The 20,903-nt window shown below is 36.6% G+C and overlaps 4 protein-coding genes across 5 annotated transcripts; 3 read left to right on the top strand and 1 right to left on the bottom strand.

Annotated features, from left to right (window-relative positions):
* Positions 1-97: 97 nt before the first annotated feature.
* Positions 98-2,634, top strand: LOC117931224 (glycerol-3-phosphate acyltransferase RAM2-like). Its single transcript, XM_034852148.1, has 2 exons — positions 98-744; positions 1,466-2,634. The coding sequence occupies exons 1-2, from the start codon at positions 112-114 to the stop codon at positions 2,363-2,365; spliced, it is 1,533 nt and encodes a 510-aa protein (XP_034708039.1). The 5' UTR covers positions 98-111; the 3' UTR covers positions 2,366-2,634.
* A 5,783-nt stretch (positions 2,635-8,417) lies between these two features.
* On the top strand, positions 8,418-11,964 carry LOC117931067 (probable prolyl 4-hydroxylase 6). The gene is made up of 8 exons (XM_034851922.1): positions 8,418-8,662; positions 8,745-8,831; positions 8,928-8,985; positions 9,354-9,458; positions 10,139-10,196; positions 10,294-10,469; positions 10,553-10,613; positions 11,498-11,964. The coding sequence occupies exons 1-8, from the start codon at positions 8,565-8,567 to the stop codon at positions 11,803-11,805; spliced, it is 951 nt and encodes a 316-aa protein (XP_034707813.1). The 5' UTR covers positions 8,418-8,564; the 3' UTR covers positions 11,806-11,964.
* Positions 11,965-12,072: 108 nt separating this feature from the next.
* Positions 12,073-15,398, top strand: LOC117931066 (transcription factor MYB35). Its single transcript, XM_034851921.1, has 3 exons — positions 12,073-12,645; positions 12,738-12,867; positions 13,233-15,398. The coding sequence occupies exons 1-3, from the start codon at positions 12,432-12,434 to the stop codon at positions 13,981-13,983; spliced, it is 1,095 nt and encodes a 364-aa protein (XP_034707812.1). The 5' UTR covers positions 12,073-12,431; the 3' UTR covers positions 13,984-15,398.
* A 719-nt stretch (positions 15,399-16,117) lies between these two features.
* On the bottom strand, positions 16,118-20,384 carry LOC117931282. Of its 2 annotated transcripts, XM_034852221.1 has the most exons (10): positions 20,063-20,384; positions 19,561-19,641; positions 18,952-19,452; positions 18,016-18,151; positions 17,684-17,846; positions 17,255-17,383; positions 16,852-17,046; positions 16,570-16,692; positions 16,338-16,467; positions 16,118-16,283 (listed from the first exon to the last, which is right to left on the bottom strand). In XM_034852221.1, the coding sequence occupies exons 1-9, from the start codon at positions 20,238-20,240 to the stop codon at positions 16,375-16,377; spliced, it is 1,599 nt and encodes a 532-aa protein (XP_034708112.1). In that variant the 5' UTR covers positions 20,241-20,384; the 3' UTR covers positions 16,118-16,283; positions 16,338-16,374. The 2 variants fall into 2 exon arrangements, with proteins under 2 accessions (XP_034708112.1, XP_034708111.1); XM_034852220.1 differs by having other exon boundaries at positions 16,118-16,467.
* Positions 20,385-20,903: the final 519 nt, after the last annotated feature.

The raw sequence follows: 20,903 nt of genomic DNA, 5'->3' as shown, positions 1-20,903 counted from the left end.
AAACATTGTCCCCACGTTAACTCTTCTCTATATAACCGTATAAACCACCAAAAAACCCACTCCAACCCTTCTTCAACACAATACTCCATTTTGTAGCCAACGAAGAGCCAAATGACCAAATCAAACCTCCACTCTCCTCCCACCTCCCTAACCATCGATCAATGCACCTCCATCGGCCGGGAAAAGGAGACGGTTGTGGCGGACATGGACGGAACTCTGCTCAGAGGGCGCAGTTCATTCCCCTACTTTGCACTTGTTGCCTTCGAGGTTGGTGGGATTTTTAGGCTTCTTCTGTTGTTGCTATGTTCTCCATTGGCTGGAGTTCTCTACTACTTCATATCGGAGCCAGCTGGCATTCAGGTGCTCATATTCGCGACCTTTGTGGGGATGAAGGTTTCGGATATCGAGTCGGTGGCGCAGGCAGTTTTGCCCAAGTTTTACGCGAGCGACCTGCACCCGGAGGCGTGGAGGGTGTTCTCGTCGTGTGGGAAGAGGTGTGTGCTCACCGCGAATCCGAGGATTATGGTGGAGGCCTTCTTGAAGGATTTTTTGGGTGCAGACATGGTGTTGGGGACGGAGGTGGACACGTATAAAGGGAGAGCTACTGGGCTTGTCCGTGGTGGTGGGGTTCTTGTTGGGAAGAGCAAGGCAGAGGCCCTCCGAAATGCCTTCAGCGAGACGTCTCTACCGGAGATTGGACTCGGTGATCGGGAGACGGATTATCCATTTATGAGTCTCTGCAAGGTTTGTCGGCTACCCAACACTATATATCACTAATTTTAATTGTTGAGAGAATTAAGTAAGCTCCAAGGCCATGGCCAATGGTTCTTGCGTAGTGTCAGGTTGACTATGCATGGTTTTGTTCTATGTTATGTCACCAATAATTATAGCATAGAACCTGGCATTGGAGGTTGACCATGTGTGATGAGTTGGTAGTTGATGGGATTTATTCATATAAAGCAATTATGCTGTGCAGTTTTCCTTTTATGGTCACCAATTGGAAGGGTTTTGCAAGGGTTACAGTCAGGCTGAGCTCAGACTCAAGGTCAAAACCCAATCAAAGCTCATTCCACAAAGCTAAGCAAACAGCATTTAGGGAAGTTAGTTACTTTTATCACTAATAGGCCCTCTGCTTTATGGGAGGAAAGTGCTTAAACGCATTATACTTCTACTTCAACTTCTAACTAAACCCAAAAATAGTAACTACGCCAAACATACCTGAACCACAGACTAGAAGACCAATTGTGACCCAAACTCAAAGACTGGGCTCAAAAGATTTGACCCATTTAATCTTAGTCCAAACTCAAATAAAACTTAGGCTTAGCTGTTGGGCATGTCAGTAGGGTACATCTCATTCCCTCCATATATCCGGCCACTATAGTATCTTCTTAGGAAGATAGAGAGCATCTCAATATTGAGGGTCATAATATATGAAATTCTCATGGAATATGCTGATTTCATGCAGGAGAGTTACATAGTTCCAGCGAAGCCTGAGGTGGAGGCTGTTAGCCATGACAAATTGCCAAAGCCCATTGTATTCCACGACGGCCGCCTCGTCCAAAAACCAACCCCTTTCATGGCGCTTCTCACCATCCTCTGGATCCCAGTAGGCTTCCTCTTGGCCTGCTTGCGCATCGCTGCTGGTGCGCTCCTTCCAATGCCGCTTGTCTACTACGCCTTTTGGGCACTCGGTGTCAGAGTTTATATCAAGGGCAACCCCCCTCCACCAGCCAAAAAATCAATAGGCCAATCTGGCGTCCTCTTCATTTGCTCTCACAGAACCCTCCTCGACCCTATCTTCCTCTCCGCTGCATTAGGCCGCCCTATCCCTGCAGTCACGTACTCCCTTTCTCGTCTCTCCGAGTTCATCTCCCCCATCAAGACAGTCCGGCTCAGTCGCGATCGAGCCACCGACGCAGCAATGATAAAGAAGCTCTTAGAGGCAGGTGACCTAGCCATATGCCCCGAAGGAACCACTTGCAGGGAGCCATTTCTGCTAAGATTTTCTGCCTTGTTTTCTGAGCTAACCGACGAGCTGGTGCCGGTGGCTATGGCAAACCGCATGAGCATGTTTCATGGGACAACAGCTAGAGGTTGGAAGGGGATGGACCCCTTTTACTACTTCATGAACCCTAGCCCTGCCTATGAGGTAAACTTCTTGCATAAGCTTCCACATGAGCTCACTTGTGGTGCTGGAAAATCGAGCCACGACGTCGCGAACTACATACAGAGGATGATTGCCGCAAGTCTATCATATGAGTGCACCAACTTCACTAGGAAGGATAAGTATCGGGCACTGGCCGGGAACGATGGAACTGTAGTGGAAAAGCCCAAGGTTGATGCTAATAAAGTCATGGGCTGCTAGAAATCAGATGTTTTTTCTTTTTTCATGTGAGCTTTGCTTGATCTTTTTTCTCATATCATGCATTGTTTGCCTTAATTTTGTGGGCGTAACCGATTGTAGTTTGTTCTCTTTAAAGCTAGAGAACAAAAAATGGTCAGGGCATCCATGGCTAGCCGCTCCATTTGTTTTTACAAATGAAAAGTGAATTAAGGTGTAAAATCAAAATGATTCAGCATGACATGAAAGTTTGAGGTCTTGGTTCGTGGAACTCCCTGGCCTCAAGGGTTGAATAGACTGTCTTTCTTTGTAGTTGAAATTCAAATTTCTAATTTTAAATTTCTATTTGTTCTCTTATTAAATGTATTTAATTAATAAAATAAAGAATAATCAATCTCACATTGAAGACACGGATGTATGTGGAAAACTAATATTAATCGAAACTTATACTTATTAGTACATAAATTAGGTCGCACTCATATATGTGTATATATATATATATATATATATATATATATATAACCCTCATCGAAACTTATTTTTATGTTCATGATGAAGCACCTTTAGAAGGAATACTTTAACAAGTAACGGGATACAATCAAGCACCAAGAGTAAACTCCAACTATATTTGTGTTTCGACAATATTAGAATTACGTAGAAATAATGATAATATACTCTAGGGTAGAGGGGCGTTATTCAATAACACACCACTAAACATGTCTATGGGATACAAACTCTAATGGATAGGGATAGGTGAATGTTTTAGTTTGGAATCTATGGAGAAGAAAAAAATTCTTTAAATGCTTGAAAAAAAAAAATAGAAGATCACTTAAGAGTGTGTTAAGCATTTTTTTTTTTAGAAAATGGTTCTGCTTTTTTACATTTAAATGATAAAAGTTTTCAAATATTAAAAAAGTTAAAAGTTTTTTCTAAAATCGTTATCAAATAGACTATGAATACTTTAAAATGAGCTCAAGTAGCGCCAAAAGAGTTTGAGCGCTTTTAAAAGGTCATTTGGGTAGTTAAGTGTTTCTTTATATGATTTTCTAGTTTGAGCGCTTTTAAAAGGGCATTTTGGTAGTTAAGTGTTCCTTTATATGATTTCCTTTTTAAATCTAATTTATCGTCCAATAAGTTTATACATTTGTTATGTATCTCATTTATATTATTATACTTTCAACAATACAAGTATACTTATGAATGAATTTGTTGTGATCGATCTTGAGTTTTCAAGGTCAATGTAAGAAGTATGTAAAATTAAAACTCAAAATACTTGGAATAAAATTACAAATTTAAACTAATTAGTCTAACACATTAACAATATCCTTTTTAATAATTTTGTGACAAAATAATGATTGTATAAATCATTTAATACTTTTAAATAAGGTTTATAGATCACTAGTCATGCTCAAATCTAAACTCAACATTCTATAAACTAATTTTTCAATTTTAATGACAAATCTTGAATATTAATTCTTAAAAAAAAAAAAAAAAAGCAGTTGACCCACACACACTTGAACAATAATACCATTTCATTTTCACCAAAATATATTTATTATTTTAATATTATACAAAATAATAAAATATCGAAGATTGATGTATCTTTTATAGATTTGATTCTTAACATATAAATAGTTAATTTATTTTCTTGATTTTCCTTTTGTGATGTTATTATTACGTGAAAGATTGGTTATAAACTTCTTAAGCTTCTTTAACGAGAATTTTAAATAAGTCGGGACATTCTTTCAAAATATCCTATAATTTAGGTAATGATCTTTTGTTTTATTTTAATGAATTTGATTTATTTTGTTGGTTGTGGCGTAGGGTTGTAGTTATTGGAGTGGGTTTGGTTTGGTTTGATTCTATTAGCTCCAAAACAAAGAAATCAAAACTCACACCAACCAAGTCAATTTCCACAAGTCCTAGGCCTTTTGGTGGGTCAAGGACGCCACCAATCTGGAATACCTGCAACAGCGCCTAAACGGCGTCTTTTGAACGCCTGAAACGACGCCGAAATGGCGCCTTTTGAACGCCTGAAATGGCGTCTGCCACCGCACCACCGTCTGGAAACGACGCCATAACAGCTTCTCGCTCGCCTGAAGCGGTGTTCCCAGCCCTCCCTCTTGCTCTGGATCTTTTGTTTGTGTTTTTAAAAAATGTTTTGGTGAAAATGGGAACCGCAACAAGGCTCCGATACCAATTGTCGGATGTTTATTCTCCATTATCACCAAAAAAAAAAAAATATATATATATATATATATCAAGCATTAAAAATACATGTTTTCCAGTCCACTTTGGAACATACCTGAATCCATTGCTTGCCGATAATGAACAAGGTATGAATCTACACATCTTCTAAGGGTGTAGAGGAAACCACCGTCACTATATTCTCTTTGGCAATGCGAGCGTCTTCTATTCTATTCCAATATATTCAAAAGGGAATAGACACTTAGCCTTATATACCCTCTATGCCTTATGGACAATACCCTTTGTACAATTGGGCCTTACGTGTCTTAAATCATTCATCTAAGACCCGTAATGGCATTGGGCTCTACACATAAGGTGGCCTATACTTTAGAAAACCGATACAAAACAAATATGTGAATACGAATAACTTAATCACGAACTATGTTACATGTGCGTTCATATTTCAACATCTTACACTTGGATGATAAAAGTTTTCAAATATTAAAAAAATTAAAAGTATTTTTCTAAAATCGCTATCAAGTTCTAAATACTTTTAAAATGTGTTCAAGTAGCGCTAGAAGGGTTTGAGCACTTTTAAAAGACATTTGGGTTGTTAAGTGTTCCTTTATATGATTTCCTTTTTAAATCTAATTTATTATCCAATAAGTTTATATATTTGTTATGCATCTCATTTATATTATTATACTTTCACCAAAACAAGTATACTTATGAATGAATTTGTTGTGATCTTGAGTTTTCAAGGTCAATGTAAGAAGTATGTAAAATTAAAACTCAAAATATTTGGAATAAAATTACAAATTTAAACTAATTAGTCTAGCACATTAATAATATCCTTTTTAATAATTTTGTGACAAAATAATAATTGCATAAATCATTTAATACTTTTAAATAGGGTTTACCGATCACTCAATCATGCCTAAATCTAAATGAAACATTCTATAAACTAATTTTACAATTTTACAATGACAAATCTTGAATATTCTTTAAAAAAATAAAAATAAAAAATAGAACATTTGACCCCCACACACTTGAACAATAATACCATTTCATTTTAACCAAAATATATCTATTATTTTAATATTAAACAAAATAATAAAATATCGAAGATTGATTATCTTTTATATATTTGATTACTTAACATATAAATAGTTAATTTATTTTCTTGATTTTCCTTTTGAGATGTTGTGTTTTTATTATTACGTGAAAGATTGGTTATAAACTTCTTAAGCTTCTTTTAAGGAGAGTTTTAAATAAGTTGGGACATTCTTTCTTTGAATTGTGACATGTTAATTGAATGATTAATTATGAATTGAATTTTTTATTAAAAAAATATAGAAAGTGTAACTCATCCTTATAATTAAGATGGTTGATTTCAAAATATCCTATAATTTAGGTAATAATCTTTTGTTTTATTTTAATGAATTTGATTTATTTTGTTGGTTGTGGCGTAGGGTTGTAGTTATTGGAGTATGAGTTGGGTTTGGTTTGGTTTGATTCTATTAGGTCCAAAACAAAGAAATCAAAACTCACACCAACCAAGTCAATTTCCACAAGTCCTAGGCCTTTTGGTGGGTCAAAAATAAAAATTAAACCCATTGATGAATTTGGTTGAATTTTAACAATCTTTTGATTTTTAATTAATTACACCCATGGTTTTAGACTTACCCAAATGTTTGATTCAAAATTAGAAATGATAATGAGATGAGTTTTACTCAAAATTAGGAACGGTAATAGAACGAATTTTTTCGGGTATCCGTTCCTAGATGTAAAAAAACAAAATAAAAGAAAAAACAATACATTATACCCACATAATTTTAAATATTCTACTACCACAAAAAACCTGAATTATCTTACCCACAGACTTAAAATAAAATAAAAAGACTTGAAAAAAGGCCAAGGGAGCAATAGTCAAAAAAAAAAAATGGGCCCTTCAAAATTTCATTGGTTTATCAAATTTGTCAGTTTCTGGAATGTTTGGTATTCCAATTAATCAAAATGTGGACAGATAGAAATAGGCCAGTTTGTGGGGGGAAGTTCCTGGACGCAGCCCCTGGGGGGCTTCAAGATCTCAAAAGTCAGAAACCTAAATCAAACCAATCTTCTTCCATAAAAATCCAAACTAAGGAAATAACAAGACAAATTGATTGGATTGCAATTTTGACCTTTTCTGTTTGTCCCCTTTTTTCTTTTTCTTTTTTTCTGGTCCTTTACATCAGAATTTTTTTCAAAAAAGAACAATTTTCAATTTCTATTGGTATGTTTTGATGTTTGCATTTCCACCAACCCAATGAGCTTGACGTTGTCTAATTTTATTTTATTTTATTTGGTTTTTAAACATATTTATTTTTAATTTCTCTACCTAATATGGTAATTTAATCAAGTAAAAAATTGTCGGTGAATTTGGATACCTTTGGAGGTAGAAAGATAAAAACTATAATTGTTTTTATTTAAGATTTGAAAATTTTAATATCCTCTTATGAAACAACTAACCAATTTTTTTATTTATAAAAATTATGATATCTCACATTAAATTAAGGAGAAAGTTTTTTATACTATTTAAGTATAAATCTCTCTTAATTATAGGACGCAAGTTCTTAACACTATTTAAATATGGGTCCCTCTTAATTCTATAAACACATTTTAAAACCGTGAAACCTATTGGATTCAAAATAGACAATATTTATACGATTTGATACATATCATTACAAATAATATCAAAGTCAATTCTTAACCTTGATGTAAGATTTGTTTAGAATGTTTGTATTTGCATGAATTATATGAGTCATTTGTCTAATTGGCTTCGCAATCTTATAGAATACAGCGAGAACATTGTGTTTATATATTCATACAATATTTATACGATTTTAAAGTTGTGAATATCATTTGGACTTTAAGTAAACAATATTCATACAATATTTATACGATTTGGTGTAAATCATTATAAAAATAATCTTAACATTTTTTTTATTAGAAAAAAATATTACAAAAAATAGAAAATATTGCATAGATTTTTTTTTTTCAAAAAATAATATATCCCATCAAGCTTGTTTATAAAACATTAAAAAATTATATATTGTTTTAATTTAAAAACAAGTTTTAAAAAATATCAACAAACAAGCGGTAGAATTTTCGGGGTTGGAAAATTTTATTAGTTAATTTTTTTGGAATTGTGCCGATGAAATCATATAGTGGAGGATTGAGAGGAGAGAAAGTGGGCCTATGGCGTGTCTTGGGCCCGGGAAAGTCTTCCTTTAACCAGGCCCATAGATCGGTCCATATCAAGAGCTGCACCAAAAATTGGGTTAATATATATATATACATACACTTCAGCATGTGTTTAAGCAGATTTAGGGGGATTTTGAAATAATAAAGTATTTTTTAAAATGAAAATTAAAAAATATATTTTAAAATTTATATAATTCAAATTATTTTTTGAAAATATAATTTTAAACTTTAAATTGGAATCGTCTCTTTAAAAAATACATTTTTATTCAATGTCTAAAAAAATAATAAATTTAAAAATAATTTTAAACAATTATATTTCAAAAAATAATCCTGGAATTTAGAGTTTTCCACACAAGCGTATATTTTGTCCAAGTCTTATGTCAACCTCCCCTTTTGACTCTTCAACAGAAGGCTCTTCAAATTTGATTTGACTTTGCACTAAAAAAAAAAAAATCATACCTTTCAGTCTTTGCCAAATTAAAAATATATATTTTATTTTATTATATTATTTTCATAACTTATAAAAATATTTTTAGTATATAATACTTTATTTAATAAATGATATAATATTTTCCTTTTTTCCAGGCCAAACTCAGTGGGCGCCCATTAAAAAGTCATAAATGTGAAAAAAGGACTCTGAGTTCTGCAGCTGCTTTGAATCCTTATAATAAAACATCCAAACCTCCCACAGAATCGCAGATTTTCTTCTTCTTCCCATCATTTTAATAGAACCCCAGTTTGAAGCCCTGTTTCTATCTATACTTTTGCATTACACGCCTCTCGATTCTCAATGAATTTTCAGGAGTTTCTCTCATTTTTGCTGGTTTTTCTTCTCTTTTTTCCTCATTCTTCTCTGCAATTTCCAAGATGGGTTGGAGAAAAGAAAACGTTTGTCTCTCTTGCTTCTACATTAAGACTTGTTTTCCTATTGGAAGAACAGGGATCATGTTTGTATTCGTTGAATTTTCAGGGGTGGATCGGTACTTGGGTTGAAGCCACGTGGTTTTGCTTCTGGGTTTGATCCTACTCGAGTGACCCAACTCTCTTGGCGTCCCAGGTTTTTCTTTTTATTCTCTCTTTGAACTGAATTGGAGTCTGCATTGATTTGGGTTTGTTGATTGTGTTGGTTTGGTGGTGTTTTGGGACTTTACAGGGCTTTCTTGTACAAGGGATTTTTATCAGAAGAAGAGTGTGATCATCTCATTACACTGGTCCGGGAAGATTTTATATTTTCTATTTCTTTTTGTTTATGTTTTTTCTTTTTAAAATTTTATTATTAGAGCTTGATGATTGGTTCGGTTGGTGGGAAATATCGAAGAGGAAAGAAAGCAGAATTATTTTCATTATTTGCGGCACTAGAAAACAAAAAGGCTTGCTGTTGGTTGAAATTGATAGAATTGGAGGGCTTACGTGAGATGGGGTTGTCCGTCTCTGAATCTGAAACAACATAAAGTCTGTTTCCTTCTTTTCCTCGGTTTTCTTAGCAACCAAGCAACGGGCTAGGGGATAACTGTTCTGATTGAGAACCTATTTTATTTTGTATTTTGGCTTTTTGTTTGATTAATTTTTTGGGAAATAGGCTAAGGATAAATTGGAGAAGTCAATGGTAGCTGACAACGAATCGGGTAAGAGTATAATGAGTGAGGTTCGAACAAGCTCTGGCATGTTCCTTCTAAAGGCCCAGGTTGGTAATCTCTCCTATATGTTTGATTCTTTGGTGATGATGGTTTTTGAATTCTATTTAATCAGCGTGATATTAATCATCTAGCAATTGAGATTGACAAACATGTAAAAGTTACAGCAAATCTTATTGGGTGTGGCCATAGTTTGTGATTCCATTTTAAATAGTTACCAAAACCCTCTCACAAATGGAAGTGTTCCCTAAAAAATTTGGTGATGGAAGAAGAAAACGGCCATGCTTCACTTACTAGGTAGTATGGTATTCACACATTTGAATCGAATGCCGGTTGGAACCTTTTCCTTTTCTATAGAAAATAGTTTATGAAACTCTCCACAAGAGGCTTTTCCTTTCAGACTTCCTCTGCAGCACATTGATTGTCTACAGAATGGGTGTTCCTGCCGAAATTGCAAAACCGACTTTTATTTTTATGCCTGAATTGGATAAAAGTCTGTTATAAATAGTTAGTGAAAACTAAAATGGCTTTTTTTGCTGTCAATAACTCAGTTCAAAGCACTAGATCCACTTATTGATTTTGAAAATTCTCATGCATGCAAAAGGCTTCTGTGAAGCCGATATATGAGCATCATTGTATGATGAATGTAATGGAACGATCTTATGATGGATTTATCTGATAATTCTTGGACTTGGAAGATTTATTCAGTCTCATTGTTCTCCTTGTGAAGGATGAAATAGTTGCCGATATCGAGGCAAGGATTGCTGCTTGGACCTTTCTCCCAGTAGGTAAGCTCCTTTGATTTCTATAATTGATTTGTTAAAATCATAAAGGATATAAAACAACATCTTATTCCTTCTTTTTTGAACTTGATCTTCTAATCAGAAAATGGCGAGTCCATTCAAATACTGCACTATGAGAATGGTGAAAAGTATGAGCCGCATTTTGATTATTTTCATGACAAGGTTAATCAACTACTTGGTGGTCATCGAATTGCCACTGTACTGATGTATTTAGCTACTGTGGAGGAGGGTGGGGAAACAGTTTTTCCCAATTCAGAGGTAAATGATTTCTAATGATATTAGGACTCGTCTGCAGTCTCCTCTCCTATCTCATGTCATTTAACATAACTTGTCTTCTACAGGGAAGATTTTCTCAACCAAAGGATGATAGCTGGTCTGATTGTGCTAAAAAGGGTTATGCAGGTATAAGAATCATAATGTTGTCTCACAACCCAAGATTTTGTTTTCTTACTTTTGTGAGAATCATTTTAGATCCATCTGTTCAAATTCCATTAAAAATATCAGAAGGTAAGAACAGAGGAGAAACTGTTACATTTAATGGGCTAAACATATGAAAATCTCAAGTAGTTTTGGGCATTACTGGGAAAAGAAATGGGATAAAAAGAAATATGAGAATCTGAAGTGTCGTGGAAGGAAAGGGGATAGAAAAATGATGAAAGGAATTCTAAAACACTGGAAAGATAGGTTATATGTCTCTTGATCGTGCAAAGTGGTCAGTAGACCTCAGATCCCAGGCCTGGGTTTCCAAGACCATTGATGGATATATAAGCTTTGGCCATATTCAGTGGTGCAGGATGCACTGCAAGTTGTAGCCCTTGCTCTAGATTGTCCATACAGAAAAATCATTCTGATTAGATGAATGCTTGTCCTCTTGCTTGAAGAGCTTCCTAGGGTTCTTTTTCTGCAGAAATAGATATCCATTTAATAAAACACATCAAAGTCTTGACGTTCAATGTCGGTTTGTCATCCCCATTTTTGACATTGTAGATATCTCAGATAATGCCCATTTCTGTTGAGTGGAGACCCCTGATGCATAATTTACAAGTGCTGTACAAAAAGTGGGGTGCTTGTCTAGAGGAATCTCCCTTTGATTTTCTTAACCTGTGTATCAGCAATGGCTTTTTAACCTTCTGGCTTAGATATTTGAACAGTGTTGCATATCATGTCTAATATCATTTCTTTTATTATACTCTTCATTTCATTGTCGCCCAAGTTTTTTGTGATTTAAGGTCTCCCTGTATTTCATTTTCAGAGTCTGTTATGGCTCACATTTGCTGTACTTGCAGTGAACCCCAAGAAAGGTGATGCCTTGCTGTTCTTCAGTCTGCATCCTGATGCAACCACAGACCCAAGCAGCTTACATGGAAGTTGCCCTGTTATTGCGGGTGAGAAGTGGTCTGCAACCAAGTGGATCCATGTGAGGTCTTTTGATAAACCTTCGAAGCGTGGAGCAGAAGGGGAATGTGTGGATGAGGATGAGCACTGCCCTAAATGGGCTGCGGTAGGTGAGTGTGAAAAAAACCCTGTTTATATGGTGGGCTCTGAGAATTCAGATGGCTTTTGTCGAAAGAGTTGTGGAGTGTGCTCATCGTAGGAATCCTTTTTAGTTTTGTATGCAAAGCTGAGTTGTGTTGTACTGGCACATGTCTTTGAGCTATCCTGAATGAACTTCTGCAACATTTCATGGTCTTTTTGCACAGTTAATATGACATTGTACCTTGATGACTAAATTCTATTCAAGCTAATTGATCTATGAAGGGTGCTTCTTTATGTGCCTACCCAATTACCTGTTTTGAAGAAGGCTACAAGGGTCTTTCAAAATCTGAATATTTTCTCTTATTTGCTCTATATTCCTCAGAGAAGTAGACAAACTTAAAACTTCTTTGATGGCCCTTTTGTGATGGTTTGTGCTCAAGAAAGGGGCATTGTGCATGTCCATGCACTAAAAATTAAAAGAAGGGCTTGCTCAGACACGAGTGAGAGTCCAGAGTCGGTTAATTCTAATACAAATTATAACTAAATATCTCACCCCATTTGAACCTGACTGCAATGCTCTTGGAGCCAAGCAAGAGAGATAGAGAGAGAGAGAGAGAGAGAGAGCCATGCATTATTTTGTGATGTCATGTCAAACCGTTTTGTGATAATAATCATGCATCAATTGTGGTTAAATGGGAGCCATTTCCATGCTTTTCTTGCCTCTTCACTTTGTTTAAACTTTAAATGAAGCTCTCTGCAATTGCATCACCATTACATCAACCAATACTTCACCCCCTCCAGCCTCCTTCGACCCCATCTCTGGCAATGGTGAGACCTCCTTGCTGTGACAAATTGAACGTCAAGAGGGGCCTCTGGACAGCCGAGGAAGATGCAAAGATACTGGCATATGTATCCAAACATGGAATTGGTAACTGGACACTGGTCCCCAAGAAAGCAGGTTCATTTTTGAGACTCTTTTCCTTTTTGATACGGCAGTTTATGTTTCATAATATGTAGAATATTCCAATGATTTACATTGCATGAGTGCAGGACTCAATAGATGTGGAAAGAGTTGTAGGCTAAGGTGGACTAACTACCTGAGGCCTGACCTCAAGCATGACAGCTTCACACCCCAAGAAGAAGACCTTATTGTTAACCTACACAAAGCTATAGGTAGCCGGTGGGTGTTGTCTTTCATTTATCTATTCATGAAAAACGATGTTTTTTGGAGTACTTATCTCAATTTCTTCTCAAACAATTTCAGTGATACAGATCAAATCTTGTTGGGGATCTGGCATTTTTCTTTGTATATACATTGTCTCCCTTTTCTTTCTGTGTGGGAGAGGGGGATGGGATGGGGATTTGCTGTGAAAACATGGTTCCTAATCATTGGGCCTCCAGCTGAATTTCAGGAGCCTTTTTTCCTCCATTTTTAAGTGAAATGTAGATTACCACAAACAACTGTTTAACAGCCTATTTTGTGTTACTAGTGGAAGTATAATGACTCTCTCTCTCTCTCTCTCTCTCTCTCATACTGTGATGCAGGTGGTCTTTGATTGCAAAGGAATTGCCTGGAAGAACAGACAATGATGTGAAAAACTACTGGAATACTAAGCTGAGGAAGAAGCTCACGAAGATGGGCATTGATCCTGTAACCCATAAGCCCTTTTCCCAAATACTTACCGACTATGGCAACATCAGTGGTCTCCCCAACACCGCAACACGAATGGGGTCCTTCAGTAGGGGCCTGAACAACGCATCAGTATCAGTGTCAGGACTTTCATACACCAACATGAATGACCTTAAGCCATTGGTAGAGCAATTCCAGGTTCTCAACCAAGAAACTGTCCAACCACATTTCTTCAGTGAAGTCCCCTCGTCGTCATCCTCATCTTCTTCTTGTTCTAACGTCACCCAACTGAGCTCACCCCAATCCTTCCCTTGCCAACCATCTCAGGCTCAGTTTATACCTTCTTCTCCCTTCAGCTGGAATGACTTTCTTCTCGGAGACCCTTTTCTTCCCACTGATTTGCAGCAACAAGAAGAGTGTGATCCCCCTAGCCCTTCACTTGTAACACAAAATGAGTTCCCCTACTGCAAGTTTAATGGACTTGGATACAAGGATTCCAACACATTTCAGTATGGTGCAACTACTGGAGATGACATGGGAAACTCCCACAAAGCTTCTTCATCTCCTGCAAGTTCATTTGTTGAATCCATCTTGGATCGAGACAGCGAGATGCGTGCCAAATTGCCCGAACTTTTGGGTGAATCCTTTGATTACTTGAGTATCTAAATTGCAAGTTTTCTAGCTCTTACACTGGGGAAAGTTCCAGGGTTGTTCAATGTAGCTAACAATTCAGCATGAAATGGAGATAGTCTTGCGTCTTAGATCAGCCAGTTACATTTAGTAAATTATGGAGTGTAAGGTCTATCGATATTCTAATAAAATAGGTCATTTTCATCATGAAAAAAGGGGATTATTACAGTGAGATCATCAAAGAAAAGGCATGTCATCACGACATCACCAGCACTGAAGGGCAACTTAAAGAGCATAGGATAAGATACATTTATAAAAACATACCTATAACCCACCTTCTGAATCTTTTCTTATTCCTAGTTTGGCTTATATCTATGTTGGGCTCTCAAGATAAAAGATTCAGATAGAAAATGTTAGAAGATTCCAATCCCATGGACCAGTTAATTTCACCTATCTGGGTTATCTTGTTAATTGTTAATTATAGTATTAATGACGCCTTCTCCCATCCTAGATGCGGGAGAATAGGATTTTTAGATCCGATTCCACCTCCTTATCCTGTTAATCGATAATTAGGGGAATTAATTATGCATAAATTTGAGAGATTAATCCAAGATATACTAGGATATCTTCCTAACAAATTCTGGCAGTCCTTGAAGTGCTAGCCGACCACAAAATGGCAGAAATCAAACAGCCTTAAACAAAAACGGTTAAGTTAGTTAGATAATTAGAAAAAATAGAAGAAATAGATGGAGGACACGCCGAGAGAAGCATAGACACACTTTGCAGAGAGCAGTATTCATTCATCAGTCATGAATACTTTGGAGAGATCATCCGTTTCCTTCCGCCGACAGGGCTCCTCCGGCCGCATTTGGGACAACCAGTTTCAGGCAATAGGGCAAAAGGCTGATGTGCCGCAGGCTGCAGCCATGGCTACCAGAAAAAGGCAGGAGGTGACATTCCAGGAAATGGAGAATCAGACCCCTCGTTCACGGTCTGGGAATTCAACCCCCCCACCTCCTAATTCTCGAGACAAGGGTCAAAGGTGTGCATTCTCAGCTGTTTTCGGGCGATGTATTGGGACTCGGACCCCCTGAAAATCCTTTGTATCTTGGTTTCTTGCCATCATCTGTGTAGAGTTCTGGGTTATGTCTTTCTTCTTTCTCACTCCCTCTTTTCCTTTTTCGTTTATTTTAGATCAGCAGCGTTTGTATTCATGCAAACTTATTTCATGTTTTCTGGTATTTACTTGCCTCTTCCATATTTTCTCGGTGAGTTTTTCCTGGAAAATTTTAAATGGGAGCATGTTAAATTCTCGGGTTGCATTTGGTAGAAAACATGAAAATGGAGGTGAATCACAATGTCGCCGGTAGAGAAATCTCCTTCGTTGAAGTTACGTTACTTCCCCATGTTGGAAAGTGTGACTTAATATGATCATTTTAACATTTGAAATAGTCTCCCAAATTGGCTTTATTACCATTTCAAACATGTTCTTCATTGTTCCATTTTTTGTAATGCTCAGCTGAATCTACGACAAGAGTTATTCTACATTTTTGTGTCTGCGATCCAGGGTTATAATGCTTCTGCAGGCAAGAAAATTACATTATAGATTGTATCTTCAGGATCTGAAAAGTACCATAAATGCCTGTCTTTCCCATCCACAAAGGGTTACTCTTGTATTTTCAAAATGGGAGAGGATACAGTCTATTTATTATTTAATGAGTTTGGGAATGAGCATGCAGGCAATGGATAACTTGGAAGGAAGTTAAAAATCTGAATTATGAAACTCTCATCCTTCTAAAAGAGAGGGAGTTCCAGGTAATGTTCATTCACACAAACACAATGCTTGGATTGACACAAAATTTAAAACTAAACTATGGATCGAGTTTTGATCCTCTCATTTGAAAAGCAACTAATATCAAATATGGATAAGTTAAACTTTTTATGACATTTAGCCATTATGAATATTACACTCGATATGACGCTCTGATTCTGATACCAATTCTTAGATCGAACTTTCGAACTTTGACCACCTCATCTAAAAACGAATTAGTACCTATGGAAGGATAAACTAAACCCTTTATCGACTCATGCCTTAGCTTAAGAACGGCATTTTGCAACCCAACACAAATTTTTTTGGTAAAAATACATCCAACTCGAATGAAAGAGACAGTTCACAACCACAAAAAATGAGAATATGTCGATTATCATTAATAGAAGAAAATATGATTTTTAGCTTTGGTCATTATTGCTATACAAATTAAATTCGGAGGTTACAAAATTGATTCCGGACATACAAATTAGGCAAAAAGAAAAGGGGAAAAAGAAGAACTCTTGATTTGTTCAGCACTTGTAAAGGATTATCAGGAAGGGGAAAAAGAAGAACTATTGATTTGTTCAGCACTTGTAAAGGATTATCAGGTTCTTGAGTCAACAACCGAGTTGGTTGTGGTTAGCGTAGTCAATCTCATTCAATCGCATGCAACATAATATATTTTCTGGCAAGTCTTCTGCCTTGTTTCCCTGTTAAAAAATTGTAAGAGGATGTAAGATGGGCATGGATAGATAAGTTTTAAGAGGGACAAAAGATCAGTGTTGCTGAGGGGAACTGGGTTCAGAAGTTACCTGAATGGTCAGGCCAAAGTCTAAGATGCAGTGCTTCAGTCTGTCTTGAAATGCTTCAAAACCTTTCCTAGAGATGTAACTGAATCTGTGCATGTCCAAATCAATCTCGAAATAATTTTCCCCCTGTAAGAGTTTCCAGAAAAATTATGTAAAGCACATATACATATTTATATATGCACTAGTGTCGTTTAATCCCATGTGAAATTCAAATGCAATGATTTGTTTTTTAGAAAATGGTACAAATCATATTAATGATCTATGAAAAGTTGGACCGAAATTTACCAAGTAAAACTCATGTTGAGGACGCGATAGAACAGGCTTTTCGTTGTAGGCATTCATTAGCTTCCTCTCAGCTGCACTCAAATGAAGATCCTCCATATTTACTAGTCGGCCCAATATCTTTAGTCTTTCCCTGAATGGTGCAATTGTATCGACAGCAAAACCTCTTACCCTCTCTACTTCATCATCAATTAACCTCTGTGATGGAAAGAAACAAGGACACAAACTAATTAATAAACTGTGGACCATAAATAGAGTTATAAGCCTTTCTAAAATAAAGAGTGGCTTCTCAGGAACCATCCACATGGGTAAATTATTCATTTTAAGTATTTTTGCTGTATTAAAAACTGTGCTTTTCAAACTCACAGAAAAGATCAAAAGCAGAAAGCTACAAATGAGTCCTTACTCTGATATTTTCTTGGAAATGAAGTGGAAGTTCTTTAGAGAAACTTTCAGATAGCTTGAAGTACAACACAAAACTCATTCCTTCTCCGTCATTTTCACTTTGGAAGATCGAGGCAGGATACAATGGTATCTGTAAAAGGAAATTTACATCATTAAACATATTTCCAAACAACTCCTCTATTCATGCAGAATAATGGAGAAAATAGATACTTAAATGTCCATCTTAGAGAATATATTAGGACCATAAAACAGATGGTTAACAATGATTTCACTAGTTTCTAACATATTCTCACAAGTAATGGACATCATTTAGTAAACCCAAAAAGGTTACATATAGTAAATAGGACATAAGTTTGAAGATTCAACCAATTCCAATGGGAAATAACACTAGGGCGAAATTTCAGCATAGAAAAGGGGAAGATTGAAATACCTGAAGATTTACAACAAGAATAGGAGGAAGTATTCCTGATGAATTTACAGCAGGAAGTTCCACAAAACGAGCAATATGATTGATTTTCCGTGGTGACAAGAAGACATCAAAGCCAAAAGGATAAAATGCAGCATAATTTGGAGCAAAATCTTTCTTTTTATCCCTGCCAACAAAATTAAGAGTACATAAAATATTGAACTAAGGTGGATGGGGGATGAAATACAGATGTTGAGAATGAAAACTGATGCACAATCCATCCATGTAACTGTATATCATCACGATGCTTAAATATTGATAAGAGAACATAAATCAATTGGATACCGTGTTCTCACCTAAGATAGTTCGGTCCCCGAACTTTGAAAGTGCTTGGCTCAAGAGTTGACCAAGAATCAGACATTTTCTTCCCTGTTGGGCAGAATGGAATTTGTGAACCGGCTAAAGGTCTTTGCAGAAGTGCCTTGGGCGAAACTGAGACAAAAGGACAACATGTACATTAGCTGGTTTTGTGGCACATGGAATCCCAATAATCAATGAAATTTGAAGGAATTAAGCCTGAAATACAGGAGAGTTGGGAGATAGGCAAATTTGAATCAGAATGCATATATATGTAGGAACTCTCATAGCAGCATCCAGTAGAATGGACATACATACAGATCAATGACAGGCTACATGCTCAATGGTCTTATAGACAGATAATAATCATAAAGCATACAGCAATCCTACTACTATGACTGCTAAATGCTAATAATGTCCGGTCATTCATCTCCTATCTAATCAAATTACTTGAAGTTAAAATGGAAGGCACAAGGTTCAACTGAAAAGACAAAAAGACGCAAAAAAAAAAAAAAAAAGGTCCCTCCTGTTGCCTAAAGAAAAAGTTTATCATGATTTAGGCTTTTAGTCTTTTATTTTTCATTGGGTCACTGTCCGGTCAACAAACAAATAGGTGTATAAATGATTAGCAAGAGAGCTTTCGATGTCAAGCATGGTCAATAGGTTTTACCTTACAAAGAGATAGCAAATAAGGTTCTAAGAATTGGTAATGATTTCATAATTTTACGTGTTCAGACAGCTTTGGTATAAATAGGAGCTGATGTCAAACAAGGCATCTGTGATCTACCCAATGTCTCTCTCATCAATTAACAGTTGAATTAAAAAATTAATCACTACAGAGCCAAAAGTAACAGAAATTGTAGTGTACAAAAATAATGGAAAATAAATAAATATAGAACTAGGCATTAATGATAAAAAAGGCAGGTGAGACTCACATAATGGGGGAGTAGCATGACCTTCTCTCCGTTTAAAGGAAAGTTTCAGAGATGGTTTTCTCCTTGCAATAGGGTAGCTGGGACTTAGTGATCTTCTTTTGTCAACCGAGGAGACAGCCGACGCAAGACAAGGCAAACAGTTATTTGGAAGAAGCCCACAATTGTCCAACACCCCTGTTTCATTTTCTTTGCCACTTTCATCCACGCGGACTATAGATATTTCATCTAGGAAGACTGGCTTCTTCACCTCATTCTGAGGATCATCAGATTTTAACACCGAATCAGCATCTTTAGATGCCAAAAACAGGGTGCCTCCATTCTTGGAAACCTCTCCAACAACATACTCTTCTGAATTTTCGACTATCAGTTCCTTTGCTTTTAGTTGCTGGTCAGAGGGAGGGATGCAAGGAACAAAGGCATTGTAGTTTTTGTGTGTACAAGTTCTTGGGGATGAAATACTTGATATAGATGCACGTGCGGAACTAGTGGGAGAGAAGACATCTGCACATAATCCAAATCATGTATAATGCAAATCAATACACCCCATTACCTACACACTGAAAATTAAGCACCATTTTCAATCGATTGTAAATACTCCTTACAACTTACCCTCCTGAATGCTATAAAAATCATCATCCAAGTCAGACTCAAAAACCATGACTGGATCGAACCACACCTCCTCCGCGCATACTGCTCACACCATCAAATGGAAATCAAATTATGACTCAATAGATCATGTAAGCATTAAGCAACTTTGTGAAATACTAAACACGCAGCAAAACTTCATCCAACAAAATTAAAGTAATTTGTATTAGAGAAATCCAGGCTTCATTACACTAGAACCCCCAAACCAAAACTATAATGAACTAAAATTTACAGGACAAACAATACCAACTACTAAAAACCTAAAACAATGTCGGTAGGATATTGGAAAGAGAAATCCTTTCGTACAAAACATATCTTAACAATGCAGGCCATTCAACCCAGTAAATTCCCAGTCCCAATTATCAATCAATCATCCCAAAATCTAATAACAGAACCCCCACCGTCAATTCAAAAACCTAAGCTTACCAAAAACCAAAAAAATGAAAGAAAAATCAACGATCAGTACCTTGAAAAGTCGGATTTGCGGAAGAACCATCGGGCGTGCGAGAATCACCGACCTTGTCGAGCTTCCTAAGCAAAAACCGCCTCTTGATTACCCTAATTCGCTTCCGATTCTTCTTCGACAGCCCCAATCCACCACCTCTTCTTCCACTCCCCTCCGGCCTCGAACCGCAACCTCCCATGGTGGTGCCTTCCCCCTCACAGAGATCGAAGCTTCAGAATTCGGAGACGTCACTCTTCAACTCCTTTAGATTAATTCCCACTCACTTTATCATCCGATAAACTACAAAAATATATATATAAATTATGATATCATATCAGATCTCTCGGCTTCGAAATTATACAGTCTTTATTATTAGTATGATTATTAAATACAGGAAAACACTGAAGATGTTGGCGTACGCCACCTTCACCCGCGGGTCCGTGTGGGCCCATGTGTTCATCTTCCACTACCACGTGGCCGCTTCTGGTTGTACCTCCTCCCCTCCCTTGATTGTAATCACACGCGCCCTCACCGACCTTGCTTGGCGTGCCACGTGGGGCTCAGGACTAGCGTGTGAGGCCGCGTGTGAAAATAGAAGTGTGGTCTTATTCTTGAACGCGTTAAAAGTTACTGCACGTGTGGGAGTGCACACACGGATTTTAAGGTGTGGATGCAATAAAGGAGGAGTTACCGAAACAGAGAGTGGGTCTGGTTCCCTTTTGAATTTGTCAAAGAGGGCACTGTTGAGGAAATGGTCGGTCAGTTTCCAATCAATTTTCATTCAAAAGTAAAATACCCAAGGAAATCCCATGACGTCGATACTGTTTTCATAATTAGATGCATGAAAATTTTGAGAAAAAAT

This window comes from Vitis riparia, chromosome 14, assembly GCF_004353265.1.
Source record: "Vitis riparia cultivar Riparia Gloire de Montpellier isolate 1030 chromosome 14, EGFV_Vit.rip_1.0, whole genome shotgun sequence".
NCBI lineage: Eukaryota > Viridiplantae > Streptophyta > Magnoliopsida > Vitales > Vitaceae > Vitis > Vitis riparia.
The sequence above is the reverse complement of the archived record's forward strand: the minus strand, read 5'-3'. Positions and strand labels throughout refer to the sequence as shown.